The sequence below is a fragment of the Dendrobates tinctorius genome, unplaced genomic scaffold, assembly GCF_039654945.1.
Source record: "Dendrobates tinctorius isolate UK_male_01 unplaced genomic scaffold, ASM3965494v1 ptg000145l, whole genome shotgun sequence".
NCBI classification, from domain to species: Eukaryota; Metazoa; Chordata; class Amphibia; order Anura; family Dendrobatidae; genus Dendrobates; species Dendrobates tinctorius.
In genome coordinates, this window is record NW_027361812.1 from 12,772,377 (window position 1) to 12,791,538 (window position 19,162).

The following is a 19,162-nucleotide window of genomic DNA, read 5'->3' on the forward strand; positions in this document are numbered from 1 at the left end:
ACAGGACTCATATGTGCAGTGGGATTTTGAGTTCTGGCACTGAGAAAAGGTGATCCGATTTGGATAGGATGTTGACAAAACTAGTGTTACAATTCTCATCCTGCTCTTCAATATACCATCTTTCACAAGAGTTGAGCAAAAAGATTTGGAGAACCCTGGTAGTGCAGCCACTGCCACCGGACCAGAGCCTCGCAAGCTCCCTCCTACCTGGCACCTCCTGGCATTATGCACGCAAGATGTCGCACCTGGCCTACTAACAAACGTAGGAATCGGGTAAATCAATCAGTCTGAGGTTCTCGTTGCTCAGATCCAATCGTGCTACTGCTGTGGCTGTTGGTCCAGGATCTTGTGAATCCTTTTGGTTACTACTTACCCATACATGCCTAAAAACCTTTTACGTAATTGAACCTAGTAAACGTGATGCATTGGTGTGAGCTTAATCCGTATAATCGTGCTTTATGAATGATGAGATGCTCTGTTAGACTGCTGTAGTCATTTCATCATTGGTTTGGTATAGTTAGTCTAGTCTGCAGGGAGGGGGAAGAGGTGAGTTGTGACATCACTTGTGAATGGTAGAGCCTGTCCTCGCTATTGTATATAGACGTGTTACCTTTCATTATATTCCTGCCTGTAATGAGATGACGACTGAGCAGTGGTTGCTACAGAACAGGAATTGTCGGCTTATTAGCTTTGTGGGTGGAGTGCAAAAAAAAATTCCTGTTTTAAAAAAGAAATCTTTAACACCTTCACTACCAAGGGTGGTTTGCACGTTAACTACCGGGCCAATTTTTACAATTCTGACCACTGTACCTTTATGAGGTCATAACTCTGGAACGCTTCTATGGATCCCGGTGATTCTGACATTGTTTTCTCGTGACATATTGTACTTCATGTTAGTGGTAAAATTGCATTCAAATAACTTGCGTTTATTTGTGAAAAAAACGGAAATTTGGCGAAAATTTTGAAAATTTCGCAATTTTCCAACTTTGAATGTTTATGCCCTTAAATCACAGCGATACGGCACACAAACTTAATACATAACATTTCCCACATGTTTACATCAGCACAGTTTTGGAACCAAAATTTTTTTTTTGTTAGGAAGTTATAAGGGTTAAAAATTGACCAGCGATTTCTCATTTTTGCAACACCATTTTATTTTTAGGGACCACTTCACATTTGAAGCCACTTTGAGGGGTCTATATGATAGAAAATACCCAAAAGTGACACCATTCTAAAAAACTGCACCCCTTAAGGTGCTTAAAACCACATTCAAGAAGTTTATTAACCCTTTAGGTGCGTCACAGGAATTTTTTGAATATTAAAAAAAAATGAACATTTAACTTTTTTTCACAAAAAAAATACTTCAGGTTCAATTTTCTTTATTTTACCAAGGGTAACAGGAGAAATTGGACTGCAAGACTTATTGTGCAATTTGTCCTGAGTATGCTGATACCTGATATGTGGGGGGGAACCACTGTTTCGGCGCATGGCAGAGCTCAGAATGGAAGGAGCGCCGTTTGACTTTTTCAATGCAAAATTGGCTGGAATTCAGATCGGACGCCATGTCACGTTTGGCGAGCCCCTGATGTACCTAAACAGTGGAAACCCCCCCAAGTGACCCCATTTTGGAAACTAGACCCCCCAAGGAACTTATCTAGATATGTGGTGAGAACTTTGAACCCACAAGGGCTTCACAGAAGTTTATAACGTACAGCGGTACAATTAAAAAATCATATTTTTTCCACAAAAATGATCTTTTCACCCTCAATTCTTATTTTTCCAAAAGTAACAGGACCCTAAAAGATATTGTGCAATTTATCCTGAGTACGCTGATACCCCACATGTGGGGGTAAACCACTATTTGGGCGTATGGCAGAGCTCGGAAGGGAAGCAGCGCCATTTGACGTTTTTGGCTGGAATTGAGATCGGACACCATGTCGCGATTGGAAAACCCCTGATGTACCAAAACAGTGGAAACCCCCCACAAATGACACCATTTTGGAATCTAGACCCCCCAAGGAACTTATCTAGATGTGTGGTGAGCACTTTGAACCTCCCAGTGCTTCACTGAAGTTTATAACGTCCGGGCGTGAAAATAAAAAAATCGTATTTTTTCCACAAACATGATCTTTTAGTCCCCATTTTTTTATTTTCCCAAGGGTAACAGGAGAAATTGGACCCCAAAAGTTGTTGTCCAATTTGTCCTGAGTACGCTGATACCTCATATGTGGGAGAAAACTACTGTATGGGCACACGTCGGGGCTCGGAAGGGAAGTAGTGACGTTTTGGAATGCAGACTTTGATGGAATGGTCTGCGGGTGTCATATGCGTTTGGAGAGCCCCTAATGTACCTAAACTATTGAAACTCCCCACAAGTGACCCCATTTTGGAAACTAGACCCCCCACCGAGCTTATCTAGATGTGTGGAGAGCACTTTGAACCCCCAAGTGCTTCACAGAAGTTTATAACGCCTGGGCGTGAAAATAAAAAAAAACATTTTTTTCCGCAAAATATTTTTGCCCCCAATTTTTTATTTTCCTAAGGGTAACAGGAGAAATTGGACCCCAAAAGTTGTTTTGTAATTTGTCCTGAGTAGGCTGATACCCTACATGTGGGGGTAAAACACTGTTTGGGCACATGGCAGAGCTTGGAAGGGAAGGAGCACCATTTGACTTTTTCAACGCAGAATTGGCTGGAATTGAGATCAGACGCCATGTTGCCTTTGGAGAGCACCTGATGTGCCCAAACAGTGGAAACCCCCAATTATAACTCCAACCCGAACCTCAACACACCCCTAACCCTAGCCCTAGCGGGAAAATGGAAATAAATACATTTTCTTTTAGTTTTATTATTTTTCCCTAACTAAGGGGGTGATAACGGGGGGTTTGATTTACGATTTATGGCGGTTTTTATGTTTGGCGGCTGTCGCACGCTAAAAGACGCTTTTTATTGTAAAAATAGTTTTTGCATCACCACATATTGTGAGCTATAATTTTTCCGTATTTTGACCCACCGAGTCATGTGAGGTCTTATTTTTTGCGGGACGAGTTGACGTTTTTATTGGTACCATTTTCGGGCACGTGACATTTTTTGATCGCTTTTTATTCCGATTTTTGGGACGCAGAATGAACAAAAACCAGCGTTTCATGAATTTCTTTTGGGGGGGTGCGTTTACACCGTTCCGCGTGCGGTAAAATTGATAAAGCGGTTTTATTCTTCGGGTCAGTACGGTTACAGCGATACCTCATTTAGGTCGTTTTTTTATGTTTTGTCGGTTTTTTGCAATGAAAACTATTTTATATAAAAAATCATTATTTTTGTATCGCTTTATTCTGCGAGCTATAACTTTTTTATTTTTTTGCGGATGATGCTGTATGGTGGATCGTTTTTTGCGGGACAAGATGACGTTTTCAGCGGTACCATGCATATTTATATGCGTCATTTTGATCGCGCGTTATTGCACTTTTTGTTCGGTGGTATGATAATAAATCATTATTTTTTGCTTCGTTTTTTATTTTTATTTTTTAAGGGGTTCGCTAAAGGGGTTAACTAATGGGACAGTTTTATAGGGCAGGTTATTACGGACGCGGCGATACCAAATATGTGTACTTTTATTGTTTTTGTTTTTTTTATTTTGAAAAAATGGATTTATTGGGGAATATTTTTTTTTTTTTTTACTGATTTATTTAGCGATTTTTTTTTTTTTTTTTTTTTTTTTTTTTTTTTTTACTTTATTACCTTGTCCCAGGTGGGACATCACTGTCCTGTGACAGATCGCTGATCTGTCACATCACAGATCACTGTGACAGATCAGCGATCTGTCACAGGCACTGCTGCAGACTTCCTCATGCCTGCGCTTTGCAGGCAGTGAGGAAGTCAGCTCCCTGCAGGCCCCCGTCGCCATCTTGGATCCGGGGGCCTGTAGGGAAAGAGCCCCCCGCAGCAGCGCTGCACATTGCACTGCCGTGGGGGGCTCAGGGAAGCATGGAGGGGGCCCCCTCCCTGCCGATGCTTCCCTTTAACCCCCGGTACACCGCGATCGCGTTTGATCGCGGTGTGCAAGGGGTTAACGTGTCGGGGCGGTCCGTGACCGCCCCTGACACATTGTGCCGGGTGTCAGCTATGATAATTAGCTGACACTCGGCCGCGATCAGCGGCGCTCACCACGTGGGCGCCGCTGATCGCGATGACGTAATATTCCGTCCATGGTAATTAGGTCCATGGTCACATGGACGGAATATTACGTCAATTGTAGGTAAGGGGTTAAACACTCTGTAACGTTCTGATGACACTTTACATTTTGAGCTTTATCATTTCTAGATCCTGCAGAACCCTTGGCTGATGTGAACCCAGTGACTGGTTTCAGTAGCTTCTCTTTCCACTTGTTGCTGTTATATTTTAATTCTTAAGCATTGTTCTCGCTCCGTGCAGTTCTTAACTCTCTGGTTACCTGTCGGGCATTAGTACATTCTCTTGTATATTGACATTGTGTCTTTGTAAAATTGAAGAAACTCCATCCATCTTGTTCCAAAATATTTGGGTTCATTTTGATAGCTAGTCAAAGGAAATGACACAAGGTCCAGGTGTCCTGCTTCCAGAAGCCCTGCTAATGTTGTGGCATTCGCACCAGAACACTTTGCTCTACACTTTGCTGACTTTTTCATTAATATTTTCCTTTTATTTCTCTCTTGCTAGGACTCCCAACCTTCCCCATTGGCATTATTGGCTGCCACGTGTAGTAGAATCGAGCCTCCTGAAAACGGAAGTGGTGCTGGCCAGCAGCAGGGTGCAACAGAACTGGATTTGAGCACTGCCCAAATAGCACAGACAGCCAATGGCTGGCAAATTATATCTACAGCTGCTACATCCAAGGACAACGTTGGAGGAGATGGCTCTTCAAAGAATCGTCCAATAGCCCCTGGACAACAGTTTGTGGTGGCTGCTGCCCCGAACGTGCAGAATCAGCAGGTCCTGGCCAGTCTTCAGGGTGTCATGCCTAACATTCAGTATCAAGTTATACCACAGTTCCAGACAATGGATGGGCAGCAGCTCCAGTTTACCACTGCCCCTCAGGTCAATGTCCAGCATGATGCCTCTGGACAGCTGCAGATCATCCCAGCTAGCAATCAACAGATAATTACTACCAACCGCACCGGTGCAGGAAACATACTTGCTGCCATGCCCAACCTTCTTCAGCAAGCTGTCCCTATTCAGGGAATGGGTCTAGCAAACAATGTCCTTTCAGGGCAGACCCAGTATTTGGCCAATGTTCCTGTTTCTCTTAATGGCAATATCACCCTTCTCCCTGTGAATGCGGCTTCTCTGACCCCCACATCTCAGGCGGTGACCATGAGCGGTGCCACTCAGGATAACTCCCAGCCTGTTACGTCATGTGTAAGTACCTCGCAGCTGGTCACTTCTCAGGCCAACACGTTCTTTACCAACGCCAATAGTCTCTCCACCAGCACCACCACTAGCGGTTTGAACCTCCTGAACTGCAGCAGCGCCACTCCTGGGGCCAACGTCCAGATTCAGAGGTCCAGCGGCCAGCTCAGTTTGGTTACTGACTCTGTCCAGCAGACCAATGCATCTATGCAGCAGGGCCAACAGAAAGACTGTGAACAATCTCAGCAGCAACAGATCCTCATTCAGCCACAGATTGTACAAGGTGGACAGGCTATCCAGACTTTACAAGCCGCTCAGCTTTCTGGCCAAACCTTCAGTGCACATGCCATCTCACAAGATGCCCTGCAAAATCTTCAGATTCAGACTCTGCCCAGCAGTAGTCCCATCATAATTCGTACTCCCACAGTGGGTCCAAATGGGCAGGTTACTTGGCAAACCATCCAGTTGCAAAACCTACAAGTGCAAAATCCTCAAGCTCAGACAATCACTCTTGCGCCTATGCAAGGTGTATCTCTGGGGCAGGCTGGCAATGCTACTGCCTCCATGCCAGGCACAGTGACCTTGAATGCTGCTCAACTCGCATCAATGCCAGGCCTTCAGACCATTAACCTCGGTGCCTTAGGAGCCTCCGGCATACAAGTACACCAGCTTCAAGGGGTTCCCCTGACAATAACTAATGCAACTGGTAAGTCTGTCACATGTTTCCCTCGACTTTACAATAAATGTTTGTATAATGCTGATGGGAATGTTATTTTTGGGCAGGTATCCAGGGCAGCTAAAAACTTGCCCAACCCTAACAATAAGATACCATTTCTGGAACTGGTCTTACTGAGTAATAAAGGCCACAGTAACAATCATTTTTAGCAGAAAAATATCTTTCAGCGCCTTACAACTCTGCGAGTAACAGAGCATGAACACCATGTATATTGGGGGTCTATTTCAGGATTGTTTCAATACTGATTTTGCAAATATGTCACATATAGACATGCATCATCAATGAGCTCACAGGTTTATAGAGGGGAGGGGGGATCGTTTATAGAAAAAATTAAATTAAAAATCAAGTCATTATTTTAGTACTACAAAAATTGATATGAAATAGAAAAGGAAAACGTTATATAGAAGAAATTTAAATCTGATTGTGTATAGAAATGAGATGTGGTCATCTGGTCTTACAAGTAGATCATAACTGCGTGTCCCCAGTTGTCCCAATAAGTCTCCTTGACAGTGACTTGTCCTGGTTGCAGTGACGCAGCCAATATTTGTTTCCTTGTTCTTTGTGACTGATCTCTTGTAGTAGCGACACTGGTTTAACAAGTTGTGTTGAGCTTGTGAGTACCAAGTCTCTCATATCGCTGAAAAAATAACGGCATTAGCTACAGGTATAAAACATGGTGTGGGTTTTGTATGTTCATTCTGGTAATAACCCTTCTTTCTCTGCACAATCTCCCATACAAACAGCATTAAATAATGTATTGTGCATTTTGCAAGGTAACCTAGATCCCTTAATTAAATGAAAGTCTCCAAACACAGGGGATACATTGCTACTTAATTTTGTATGAAGCTATATTTGAGCTTTCTTTTGTAGTGTATGGTACCTTTATGGTACTGACACTGAACCTACGAGTGCCTGCAGATTTATTTTTGTCAGATTCATTACTAATTCACAACAAGTATGATCCATTGTATTCTCTATGTATGGAGTGCTTCTGCTGGAGCACATCTCTGTACCTAGAGCTCTATAATGTCCACCACAAGGGGGCACTGTGCTACAAGGATGTATCATCCCAGGATCTTGTAGAGTAGTCTTTACAGCTGACTGTCTGCCCTCAATCCATCCATTCTTTTGATATACATATGGACAGTTCGCATTGAATCTTTCAGCTTATTAATATTCTTGATATCATAGTTTGCTACATGACCCTGTTATACAAGTAAACTAGATCATCTTTGTAATCTGTCCATTTCCTATTGGTTTGTGCCTGAAATAAGCTTCAATGTTCTAATTTACCACCCTTCCTTTTTCCCAAAACAGGAGATGGAGGCCACTTAAGCATTCATGCTGCTGGTGCTGATGGGTTACACGAGGATCATTCTGCCATGGAAGAGGGTGAAACTAGCCCAGATCCCCAACCCCAACCTGGACGTAGAATGCGCAGAGAGGCTTGTACTTGTCCTTACTGTAAAGACAGCGAGGGAAGGTAAGAGTCACTGCGAACAGTGTGATGTGACTTGAGTGCTTAATGATCTGGTACCACCATGTAAACATTAATGGGGTTGTATAATCCAGAGAATGCTGTTCTGGGTAACAGTACTTACGTAGGTCATTGTCTGATGTCTTAACATGTTCTTATGACAAATGGAGTTCTCTCCCTCAGTGTTGAGTGGGGTTAAAGCTGCAGACTCTGGTCATGGCAATGGAATGATGTGGCAGCTTGAATCTGTTCCTCAAGTGCTGTTCACCTACTGACAGATTCCTTGCATCTTGTGATGTGACCTGTGACTATCATCCCCTGATGGCTTACTCCACAACATGTTTTTTTTTTTTTTTTTTTCAAACAAATTCTCTTCTCAGGAGTTCAAGTGATCCAGGGAAGAAAAAACAGCACATCTGTCACATCCCGGGCTGTGGCAAAGTTTATGGAAAGACCTCACACCTGAGGGCTCACTTGCGTTGGCATACAGGAGAAAGACCTTTCGTCTGCACGTGGGTGTTCTGTGGAAAGCGTTTTACACGAAGTGACGAGCTGCAGAGGCACAAACGTACCCACACTGGTGAGTAATGCATGCTTTCTTCTGTCTTGTGGTCCTCGCTGCCTAATTCTGAAGCTGTATATATAATGTGCTAAAGAGGGGTTAAAATATGTGCTTGCAATGTGTAGAGAAGCTTAAAATGTAAAGCTTCCAATAAAGTATGTTGGGGTTTAGAAGAGCCATTTCACTACTGTTTGGTAAATGCCTACTTTGTGGGGTTTTTTTTTTTTTTTTCTTTTGCGGGTTCTCATGACCATATCTACCATCAGCTAGAGGTCACCGGACGGTACTACATTATCTTGAAATGTATTTCATTGATGACTCTACTGTTACATGTCTGCTGTATGGGGGTTGCCGGGGAATGGCATGGCACACCTTGTCCTCTGCTTCGTCATGCTAATATAAGACAAAGGGATTTGTTAAAGTACACTACCCTTTTAATGCTAAAAACAGTAGTCATGAGTCGTCATGTAGATTAGCAGCAACAGACTAATCTTATATTTTGTATTGAAGCATCCAATGAGTTTGTGCAAAAGTTCTTGTGAAAGGAGAGGGGAACAGGTCAGATGTGACATCACTTATTGTGAATGGTGGATCCTGTGTCATCAGTAGTGTATAAATGTTTTATGGTCTGTTTATTTGGACTGACAGGCTGCATGATGCTGCCGCAGATCAGTGAACATTGAAATGCCTGTTCATACAAGCAGACCAAAGTATATGATGCGCACTGAGCGATCTGTTCTCGGCAATGCGAGTTCTGTTTGCACAGTGATGCTCCACCAAGAACAGTGTTTGTTTGTTTTTCTTTTTCTCATGTAAAAGGAACACTTCACTTAATGAGTGGTTTTAACACTGTTTTGTAATTTAAGTATAAATGCAGCATTCCCTATCTTCCTAATCCTGCCTGTTATGATAATGAGGAAGTGTTATATAATGACCAGTAATATAGCCTCAATAGCTAGTGTGAACATTGGAGGAGAGAGATGAATAATTTATATTCATTCTTTAACCCCTTTGCGACCTTTAGTTTTTCCGTTTTTGTTTGGTCTTCTTGGTCCCCTTCTTCCCAGAGCCATAACTTTATTTTTCTGTCAATATGGCCATGTGAGGGCTTGTATTTTGCGGGACGTGTTGTAATTTTGAATGGCCCCACTTGGTTTTGCCATATCATGCACTGGGAAAAAAAATTCTTAAGTGCAGTGAAGTTGCAAAAAAGTGCAATTCCATAATTGTTCGGGGGTTTTGTTTTTTTTTTCCATGTTCACTAAATGCTAAAATTGACCTACCGTTATGATTCTCCATAGTCATTATGAGTTCGTAGATACCAAACATGTATAGGTTCTATTTAAGTGGTGAAAAAAATCCAAAGTTTCTATGAAAGTCACCATTTTCAAGACCCGTAGCGCCTCCATTTTTTTGTGATCTGGAGCTGGCTTCGGGCTTATTTTTTGTGTGCAGAGCTGACGTTTTTGATACCAGTTTGGGCACGTGTCAGCTGTGCAAATCAGCTGACATGTGCCTGGAAAGTTGTGGGCTCATCGCTAGAGCCCACAGCAAACAGTGGGAGGCCACATTAGATGTACGTCTAAGGTGGTTAAAGGGGTTAAATGTAATGAAGAAATGCTAACTTTTTTTTTTTTTTATAAATGCTTTTAAAATACAAACCTAATTTTAAAAAGTTGTCAGGGACATTTATATTGATGGTCTATCCTTAGGATACGTCATCAATACCAGATCGTGGGGGTGCGACACCCAGGACCCCTGCCGATCAGCTATTGCAGCTGCCTGTGGCAACCGGATATGCTCAGGTGCATAGCTGCGCAAGTTAGAGGCCACGGATGGGTGCTGCACATTTATCTACTTGGCTATAATATAAGCCATTAATGTTTCTTATGACGTTGAATGTAATGACTGTTTAATATAATGTGCTCCTCATCTGCCCTATAGGAGAGAAGAAGTTCGTGTGTCCAGAGTGTCCGAAGCGATTTATGAGAAGCGATCACTTGTCCAAGCACATAAAAACACATCAAAACAAGAAGGGGCAGCCCGGACCAGTAGCAATGACAACAGTTACATTGGAAGCGGGGACCGGCTCTGATGGAAGCCCTGCCTCCACGCCCACCCCACAGGCTCTCATCACCACCAATATGGTAGCCATGGAAGCAATATCACCTGAAGGCATTGCCCGACTCGCCAGCAGCGGCATAAACGTCATGCAAGTGGCAGACCTGCAGTCTATCAACCTCAGCGGCAATGGTTACTGAGGGGCCTTGTTCAGTCCAGACTGTAAATAATTTGGCAAATGTGTATTGGAGTTTTGGACTATGAAAGAATGATGGGTCCAAATTCATATACATGGGAAGTGTCAAGCACCTCTGACATGGAAGTTTGTGCCAACTTGCCTCCGCTTGGGGTAGCCTCGCGCTCTGTAGCAGTTTTCTTGGGTTTGTCCCTCCCCCCTCCATTCACATTAATATATTACAGATATCTACAGGGCTTCCTGTTTGGAAGGGAGGTAACCATGAATTTGCATAAATGGGAAAACTTCTTGCTATTAAAGCTTGATTGTGGCAAAGCTAAATACCACCCAAAGGAGAGCCAGCGCTCGCCGCTGTAAAGTCCCTGACTGATAGGGTGAAGGTTCTGAAGAGGTTTGCCAGGACTTATGTATTCTTCCTTTTTTATTATAAATATATATATAAAATATTTCTATTTTCTTATATTTTCAGAAACAGAGGAAACCTAAGGTACATCCTGTAACCATTAAACCTTTATAATTATTGTCAAAGCAATACATTTTTAACAAGACCTATATATAGAGGATATTAAAATGTGGAATTAAAAGAAATGCCAAAAAATATATAATAATGTGTTTAGGCCAAAATTTTTTCTGGTCACTCTGCATAACCTTATCTTGTTAATGTGTTCCTTTCCCAATTAGATTGTCATCAACATTAGATTTCAGGCCTTTCCTGGGATTCTTTGTATACTTTTTTTTTTTTGTCCTATTTTGCTTTTCACAAACTCACATTCCCATTGTGCAGGCGAAATAATGCCGCTATATGGTTGTCACAAGCACTCTATAACAAAATCCTTTGCGCTAGGGCTTTGGAGAGTTGCATGAAAATGTGAAACCTCTATCTAACACAGGGCGTGTTTAAAGAATGTGGAGGCTAAACTCATATTTTAGGATTTGCTGACATTGCATGGTCCAGGCAGGAGCAATATTAATACCCTGGACAGCAGTGACACCCTGGAATAATGAACTTGTTGGCCAGTTCACTTTCTTTTTATTGGTTGTGCTGCACTAAGAAAACTTGTGGGGGGTTTATTTTTCCCTTTCTCCTGCCTGACTGGAGGATCATAGTCATTGTCGCCATCAGTGAATTGGACGCAATATCTCTGAATATGCAGAGAAATCCTGACAGTGAATGTTTTATAATGGTGCAATGAAAGTATTCGTTCTGCGCTTGTCCACATCCCGTTTGCTCATGTTCTGGAGCCCCTGCAAAATGTTAGTGGAGTATAGAGGGTATTATGTTTATTTTTTGTTAAAGAAATGACTTGTGTACGTAACATCATTTTTTTTTTTTTTTTTTTTTTTCTGTTTTTTTTTGTAAATTGAATTTGTTAGGGGCATCATCTACATATTTTTATATGAAGCTATACCCACATCCGAACATGTCAACAAAGTATTTTTATACTGTGGTTTATCCCCCTCCACAGGGTATTTCTGCTTCTAGAAATGGATAAGGTAGGGGTTTGCTGATCTCATGAGGTCTTGGTGTCAGACACGAAATTGGTCCATCGTGGACATGAGATGGAGACTTCTGTTCAGATTGGAGGCATCTGTTGGAGATGTTGTATGTAGTTTTTCTTGTTTTCTCAATGACTGTGCCTTAATCTTATCTCATTATGTGGCTAGACCATGAATGATTACTATGTAAGGAGACAGAGTTGGATTAGTTACAAGCTATGCATTGTCAGTTTTTGTCACTTATTGTATATCCCACCCGATTTATTTTAACATGTGATTTTTTTTTTAAGTCTTGAAGAAAATGCTCCCTCTCAATCAATATACCCGATCCTTTGCGTCTGTTTTATTTTAATCCTATGACTTGTGACCTCCCATATAACTAATCCTTGTAAATAAATTACCGCTTTCTACATCTGTCAGAGGCTTCAAGTTTATCAATTCACCCTCCCATTAAATGGGAGTCTGGAAAACTCATAAGCTTCCATTTGCATCTCCAGAAAGTGCAATTTCCTTTTTTTTTTTTTTTGTCTGCCCTGTGACTTGGCTAATATAGATCTCTACTCTATTTATACAAACTTGGAAAATAATTCCTGAAGTCGTAGCCCTGGTACATTGTTTGTAAAGCCTATCCTCAGGAGAGGAAAGTGTTGGGATGCCAGCATTCATGAGATTGGAGATCCTATGTGCCACGTTTGAATGAATTGTATGTGAATTACCGCTCCGTTCATGGTCTGTTGGAAGTACAGCACTTAGATTTGTATTTTAATTGATTCCGTAGCCAGAGAATGGAGTTACTGCTGCCTCATGAGAATTATATCTTGTGTAACTTTTTTGGATGGTCCGTTTCAGTGGTCAGAGACTTCAACTCTCTGTGAATAGGTGATAAGTTAATTGTAGGATGATGCCTTTAAATTTAATTTGTTACTAGTTGAGAGCAACATAAGAGACTCTGATTCCAGTGATGCCACTTTTTGAGCTGCTTACTGTAGTTTTAATATCATTGGTTTATCAGCAGTGCATTAACACTAGAAAACTTTTAAACATGCTGCCATGTCTTCCATATTCATGAGCTCTGTTACTCTGCCTCCACCATTGGCATCTTTCTGCCTATGCACAGTGTGCGCAGAAAGCTGCCAATCAGTGGTGTGAGCAGGAGTTAAACAGGCTCTGCATTCAGAGAGCTGGTAGATCTGCAGCAAAGACTGCGGGTTTTATCAAAACTGCAGCATGTAACTCAATAAGTGATAGATCATTGGAATCTCAGTATCTGCTCCTACAATATGCTGCTGTCACCAAGCCTAATCTAAGACTTTAGTGGTAGCCTCATAAAAGGTAAAAAAAAAAATAAAAAAAATTGAAACCCATCCTTAAACTCGTACCAAGTAAAAAATTAGGAAAACTGCCCTTCTGTCTATGGACTTCTACATTTGGCTCCTTTCATTTGAATTCATCGGAGCTGTGATCACCAACCCGCCACATGGAGCACAGGGGCACGATTTCTTTGGCAAGAGGGACATGGTGACCTGTTTGACCTTGAATGGATAATTTAGTTTGTTGGCAAGTCGCTATGTAGGTGATGGGTGCTGTTTACTCATATGTAGATGGTTCCCCAAAAGGAAACTTATTGTGATTTGTCCAGTGAAGGAAATCCATCTACTAGTGAGCCGTAAATCATAGGCTGGCTGGATAGCTTCTAGTTGTGCTCCTATTCCGCAAGCTCCAGTGATGGTAGGTGTTATAAAGACTAAGGGTACACTTGAAATTAAAGGTTGCATTAAAAATGCTCATTCTCTGCAACACATCATCCTGTGTAAACAGATCCGATGCTGCCGAGAACAATGACGAGTCTGTCAGCATAATTAGTAGGCTAGGTTCACATTTGCGGCTGGGTGAGCTGCGGACATCCTCCGTGAAGCTCCGCCTACGGCCTCATACTTCTGTATGCAGCCTGTGTACCCTATCTTTAGCATTGGGTACGCAGTTCGTGCCGCAAGAATGCTGATTCCTCCTCCACATGTGTCGTTTTGACGATGCGGCGACCCGCGTCAAACGCACCATGTTGGATTTTTTTTTTTTTTTGTCGCATCGTCAAAACGACGCATGCGGATGCATCCGCATGGCCTGCGTATCCAATGTTAAAGACGGAACACAGGCCGCATGCGGCCGTAGGTGGTGCTGATCGGAGGAGGTGTGGCCATGGGCAGAGCTACAGAGGACGTCCACAGCTCGCCCAGCCGCAAATGTGAACCTAGCCTTAACGATTGTTTTGTGTGCATGGGAAGTGTCCTAGGTCTCTCAACAGGTTATTAAACGACAGCCGATCAGCGGTCTTTTTAACGGCTGTCGTCTGTCAGAGTAAACATGTCCTATCTTGAAACTAGAAAAATACCTGAGGAGCCTTAATACGGTTAGGCTACTTTCAGCTTTCCGGATTTTAAATCTGGCGGGCTGCGGCAAAAAGTTGTCAAACCGGATCTGGTAGATGCCGCAGCCCCCCGGATCATCAGTTTTTGCCGGATACGGTGCAGGAGAAGGAGAGAGTCTTCGCGCATGCGCTCTGCAAAAAAGCGGTCCGGCGCTGTCAAACGTTGCATGGAACGTTTTTTGCAGACGCCGGACAGGCATTTTTTGCCGTTTCCGGCAAAAGCCGGACACACCGCATGGCCATCAGGCGCAATGCGGCGATAATGTAAGTCTATGGGAAAAAAGCCGGATCCGGTGGCAACAGGCGCCGGATCGGGTTTTTACATTTTTTGCCGCATTGCGCCTGATGCTTTAAAACGGAAATCTGAAAGTAGCCTTATTGCAGTTTTCTGAAAACTGTTCAGAAGATGAACAAATAGGTCTACATCTTGTCTGCACAATATCCTCTTCTGTAAGTTGTGCTGTCTGAAAACTCGCTGGATTTTCATATGTAATTGGGCTTCCATGTATTGTCATTGATGAAGAGCAAAGATTTACTTGTTCAGTAATTGACTGCTGTGGCTTTTCATAGGAATTATGTGAATTCATGTACTGTAATTTAAATTGAGCAACAAAAGTCAAAGATTTGGCCCATTATACAGTGCCTTACGAGAGTATTCGGTCCCCTGGAACTTTCCAACCTTTTCCCACATATCATGCTTCAGACATAAAGATACCAAATGTAAATTTTTGGTGAAGAATCATCAAGTAGGACACAATTGTGAAGTTGAATTAATTTTTTGGTTATTTTAAATTTTTGTGATAATTAAAAACTGAAAAGTGGGGCGTGCAATATTATTCGGCCCCTTTAACTTAATTCTATGTTGCGCCACATTTTGCTGCAATACAGCTGCAAGTCGCTTGGGGTATGTCTCTATCAGTTTTGTACATCGAGAGATTGAAATTCTTGCCCATTCTTCCTTGGCAAACAGCTCGAGCTTAGTGAGGTTTGATGGAGATCGTTTGTGAACAGCAGTTTTCAGCTCTTTTCACAGATTCTCGATTGGATTCAGGTCTGGACTTTGACTTGGCCATTCTAACACCTATATACATCTATTTGTGAACAATTCCATTGTAGATTTTGCTTTGTTTAGGATCATTATCTTGTTGGAAGACAAATCTCCGTCCCAGTCTCAGGTCTTTTGCAGACTCCAACAGGTTTCCTTCAAGAATGGTCCTGTATTTGGCTCCATCAATCTTCCCATCAACTTTAACCATCTTCCCTGTCCCTGCTGAAGAAAAACAGGCCCAAACCATGATGCTGCCACCACCATGTTTGACAGTGGGGATGGTGTGTTCAGGGTGATGAGCTGTGTTGCTTTTACGCCAAACATATCGTTTGGCATTGTTGCCAAAAAGTTTTATTTTGGTTTCATCTGACCAGAGCACCTTCTTCCACATGTTTGGTGTGTCTCCCAGGTGGCTTGTTGCAAACTTTAAATGACTCTTTTGGGTATCTTTGAGAAAAGGCTTTCTTCTTGCCACTCTTCCGTAAAGGCCAGATTTGTGCAGTGTACGACTGATTGTTGTCCTATGGACAGACTCCCACCCCAGCTGTAGATCTCTGCAGTTCATCCAGAGTGATCATGGGCCTCTTGGCTGCATCTCTGATCAGTCTTCTCCTTGTTTGAGATGAAAGTTTAGAGGGACTGCCGGGTCTTGGTAGATTTGCAGTGGTATGATACTCCTTCCATTTCAATATAATTGCTTGCACAGTGCTCCTTGGGATGTTTTAAAGTCTTGGAAATCATTTTGTATCCAAATCCAGCTTTAAACTTCTCCACAACAGTATCACGGACCTGCCTGTTGTGTTCCTTGGTCTTCATGATGCTCTCTGTGCTTCAAACAGAACCCTGAGACTATCACAGAGCAGGTGCATTTATACGGAGACTTGATTACACACAGGTGGATTATATTTATCATCATTAGTCATTTACAACAACATTGGATCATTCAGAAATCCACAATTCTGGAGTGAGTTTGCTTCAGTTTTTGAGTTTCCACAAATTTAAAATGACTAATAAATTTCGTTCAACTTCACAATTGTGTCCCACTTGTTGATTCTTCACCAAAAATTTTACATTTGGTTTCTTTGTTTGAAGCATGATATGTGGGAAAAGGTTGAAAAGTTCCAGGGGGCTCAGTACTTTCGCAAGGCACTAAGTCGAGGGTCATGACTCGATGAGATGTTTTGGGTACAATTCTGCTACAAATAAGTGTCAGTGAATCCTGGACTCCAGTGAGATGAGCTGATGACAGTAAATGTACATAGTGTTGATTTCTCTTAGTTGTTTTCCTTTTTCGACCAGATTTTTTTTGTCTTGCACTTTGCTAATTTTTCTGTATTCTTAAGTCTACTCTGGTGCTTGCTTTCATTCTTGGGCAGTATTCTTCACGCCATTAACTTTTCTAAAACCTCTGGGAATGTATAAACCGTGCCTAAAACTCTAACCCTGGCAATAAGTAAAAGCTAACGTCTTTGTAATGTTCTATGATTTATTTTTTTTTTTCCTGGTGTAATATGGGAAGCATTTTAAAACCATTCTTTTGTACAAAGGTGACAATTACTGTAGTTTATAACTCATTTGTAAACTTAATTACATTTTTGTTTTTAATAAAGTCTCTTAAGAGCTCTATCAGATCTGGTGTTTTGTTTCCTTTTATCTTTCATTGTGTTTTTTAGTTGACTTTTACTTCCATGTTTGAGCCACTTAACCCATTAATGACATCCAATACATCTTTTTACTGACATGAGATATAAGAATATCATCCCCATACAGGTGACAATCCTGCAGCTGTCTGCTGTCCACTATAGCCGACCACTTGCTGTATCAGCCACGATCAGTGTTGGCACCGTCCAAATCTGTTTAACCCCTTCAATGCTGCTGTCAATAGTGACCACATGAAATGGTTGTGTGGGGGCTTCCTCTTTAACCCCATAGGCACCCTGGGATCCTGATCATGTGGTCCTGATGTTTATCATGGTAATTTACGGCCAAATAGCGGCCTTAGAATCTGCCTTCAATAGTAGTCTGTTCAGAAGTTGGTGACATTTAGGCTGTGTGCCCACGTAAGCTTTTTTTTCACGTTTTTGAAGCGTTTGTCCCAGTCAAAACGCTTCAAAAACGCATAGAATCATCCCATTCATTTTAAATGAATACCGCACTTTGTGCACATTGTGTTTTTTCCGCGCAAAAAATGCTTAGGCTAGTTTCACACTAGCGTTTATTCGACGCAGCGCACGGCGCCGCTAAGCCCTACCCCTGCCAGCTCCCTGCCCGCCCCATCCGATCATCGCCGCCTACTATCGCACATGGACGCTTGCGATCTGCGCACCCTATCTTTAGCATAGGGTGCGCTAGTAGTATTTTGGCGTGCGCTGCGCACTTTTGAAGGTGCGCCGAATGCAGCATGTTGCATTTCGGCGCACCTTCAAAAATGCGCAGCGCACGCCAAAATCCTACTAGCGCACGATCTGTGCACCCTATGCTAAAGATGGGGTTCGCAGCTCGCAAGCGTCCATGTGCGATAGTAGGCGGCGATGACCGGATGGGGGCGGGGCTTAGCGGCGCCTTGCACTGTGTTGAATAAACGCTAGTGTGAATCTAGCCTTAGCGGTAAAAAATGCAGCATGCTCATTAATGTTGCGGGAAAGTCTGTGTTTTAGCTATTTTCTATGAGTCAGAAGACGCGCAGAAAAGAAAGCATCAAACGTGCGTTTTTGCAGAAATAAAACGCGCGTTTTCTGGGAAGGAGTCCGGTTTTGAAGCAGAAATTTTCTGCATACGTGGGCACATAGCCTTAAGTGGTAAAAATACTTTCATTTCTGTCATGTCATTTTGTATTCTTGAAAAGCACTTGAAGGGGTTAATAAACTACCTGACAGCAGTTGTCAATGTCTGTGAGAGAGGGGTGCTGTTTTTAAAATGGTATCACTTTTGGAGATTATATTTAAGACATGGATAGGCCCCTTAGCATTTTTTGTAAATTTCCTTGAAAAAATGAAAAATTACTGCTACATCTTTAAACATCATAAAAGGCTAATAAAATAACACTTTACAAATGGTGCTGATGTAAAGCAGCCATGAGGGAAATATTAAAAAAAAACAAACTGACATCACATCTACACATCAATCAGATCTGAACCGGTGCTTACCTAGAGTAGCCAACTCAAATACGATCATAAGGCAGCACTCTGTAGCACTATAGCATGCAAACACGAAATATGAAAATTGAATGCATTAATACACTAGAAACATGAAAAATTGAATGCTTAGCACATAAAATGGCCAATTCATGTATACCTGGCAGCCACGATAAGGCGATTCTTGTTGCCAGAGACCTAATGCCAATCCTCTCTTAGGAGTGGTTCACATTGCGTTATGGCAGTCCGTTTAACGGATTGATTTACAAAGCGGCATTAATGCGATGTAACGCATCCGTTAAAGCACCCATAGACTGCCATAACGTAGCGCATTGCTAACACATGTCATAATAGGCATGCGTTAGCAATGTGATTTATGCTGTGACCGAACCTCGGACGACGCAGTCTGCAGCGTTCGAGGGTCGTCACGGCTAGCACAGATGGAGCTAGCGCGATCGCACAAAGTGATCAAAAAAAGGCGTAGCATTAGCGCAGTCCGTTTAACGTATGCATTGAACAGACTGCCATAACACAATGTAGAAGCAATGGGATGAAACTGAATGGGAGGAGACACAGATTAGATATTAGACACAGATTAGATATTAGAAAAAACTTTTTGACAGTTAGTGATCAATGAGTGG

General features: G+C 42.2%; 1 protein-coding gene across 1 annotated transcript in view; it reads left to right on the plus strand.

The window, feature by feature from the left end:
• Window positions 1–17,013, plus strand: part of SP1 (Sp1 transcription factor) — a 35,883-nt gene extending 18,870 nt beyond the window's left edge. Inside the window, exons 3-6 of the mRNA XM_073546201.1 lie at window positions 4,696–6,091; window positions 7,439–7,604; window positions 7,979–8,178; window positions 10,105–17,013. Coding sequence (XP_073402302.1) covers window positions 4,696–6,091; window positions 7,439–7,604; window positions 7,979–8,178; window positions 10,105–10,421 — 2,079 coding nt within the window. The 3' untranslated portion in view covers window positions 10,422–17,013. The remainder of the gene's footprint in view (window positions 1–4,695; window positions 6,092–7,438; window positions 7,605–7,978; window positions 8,179–10,104) is intronic.
• Window positions 17,014–19,162: the final 2,149 nt, after the last annotated feature.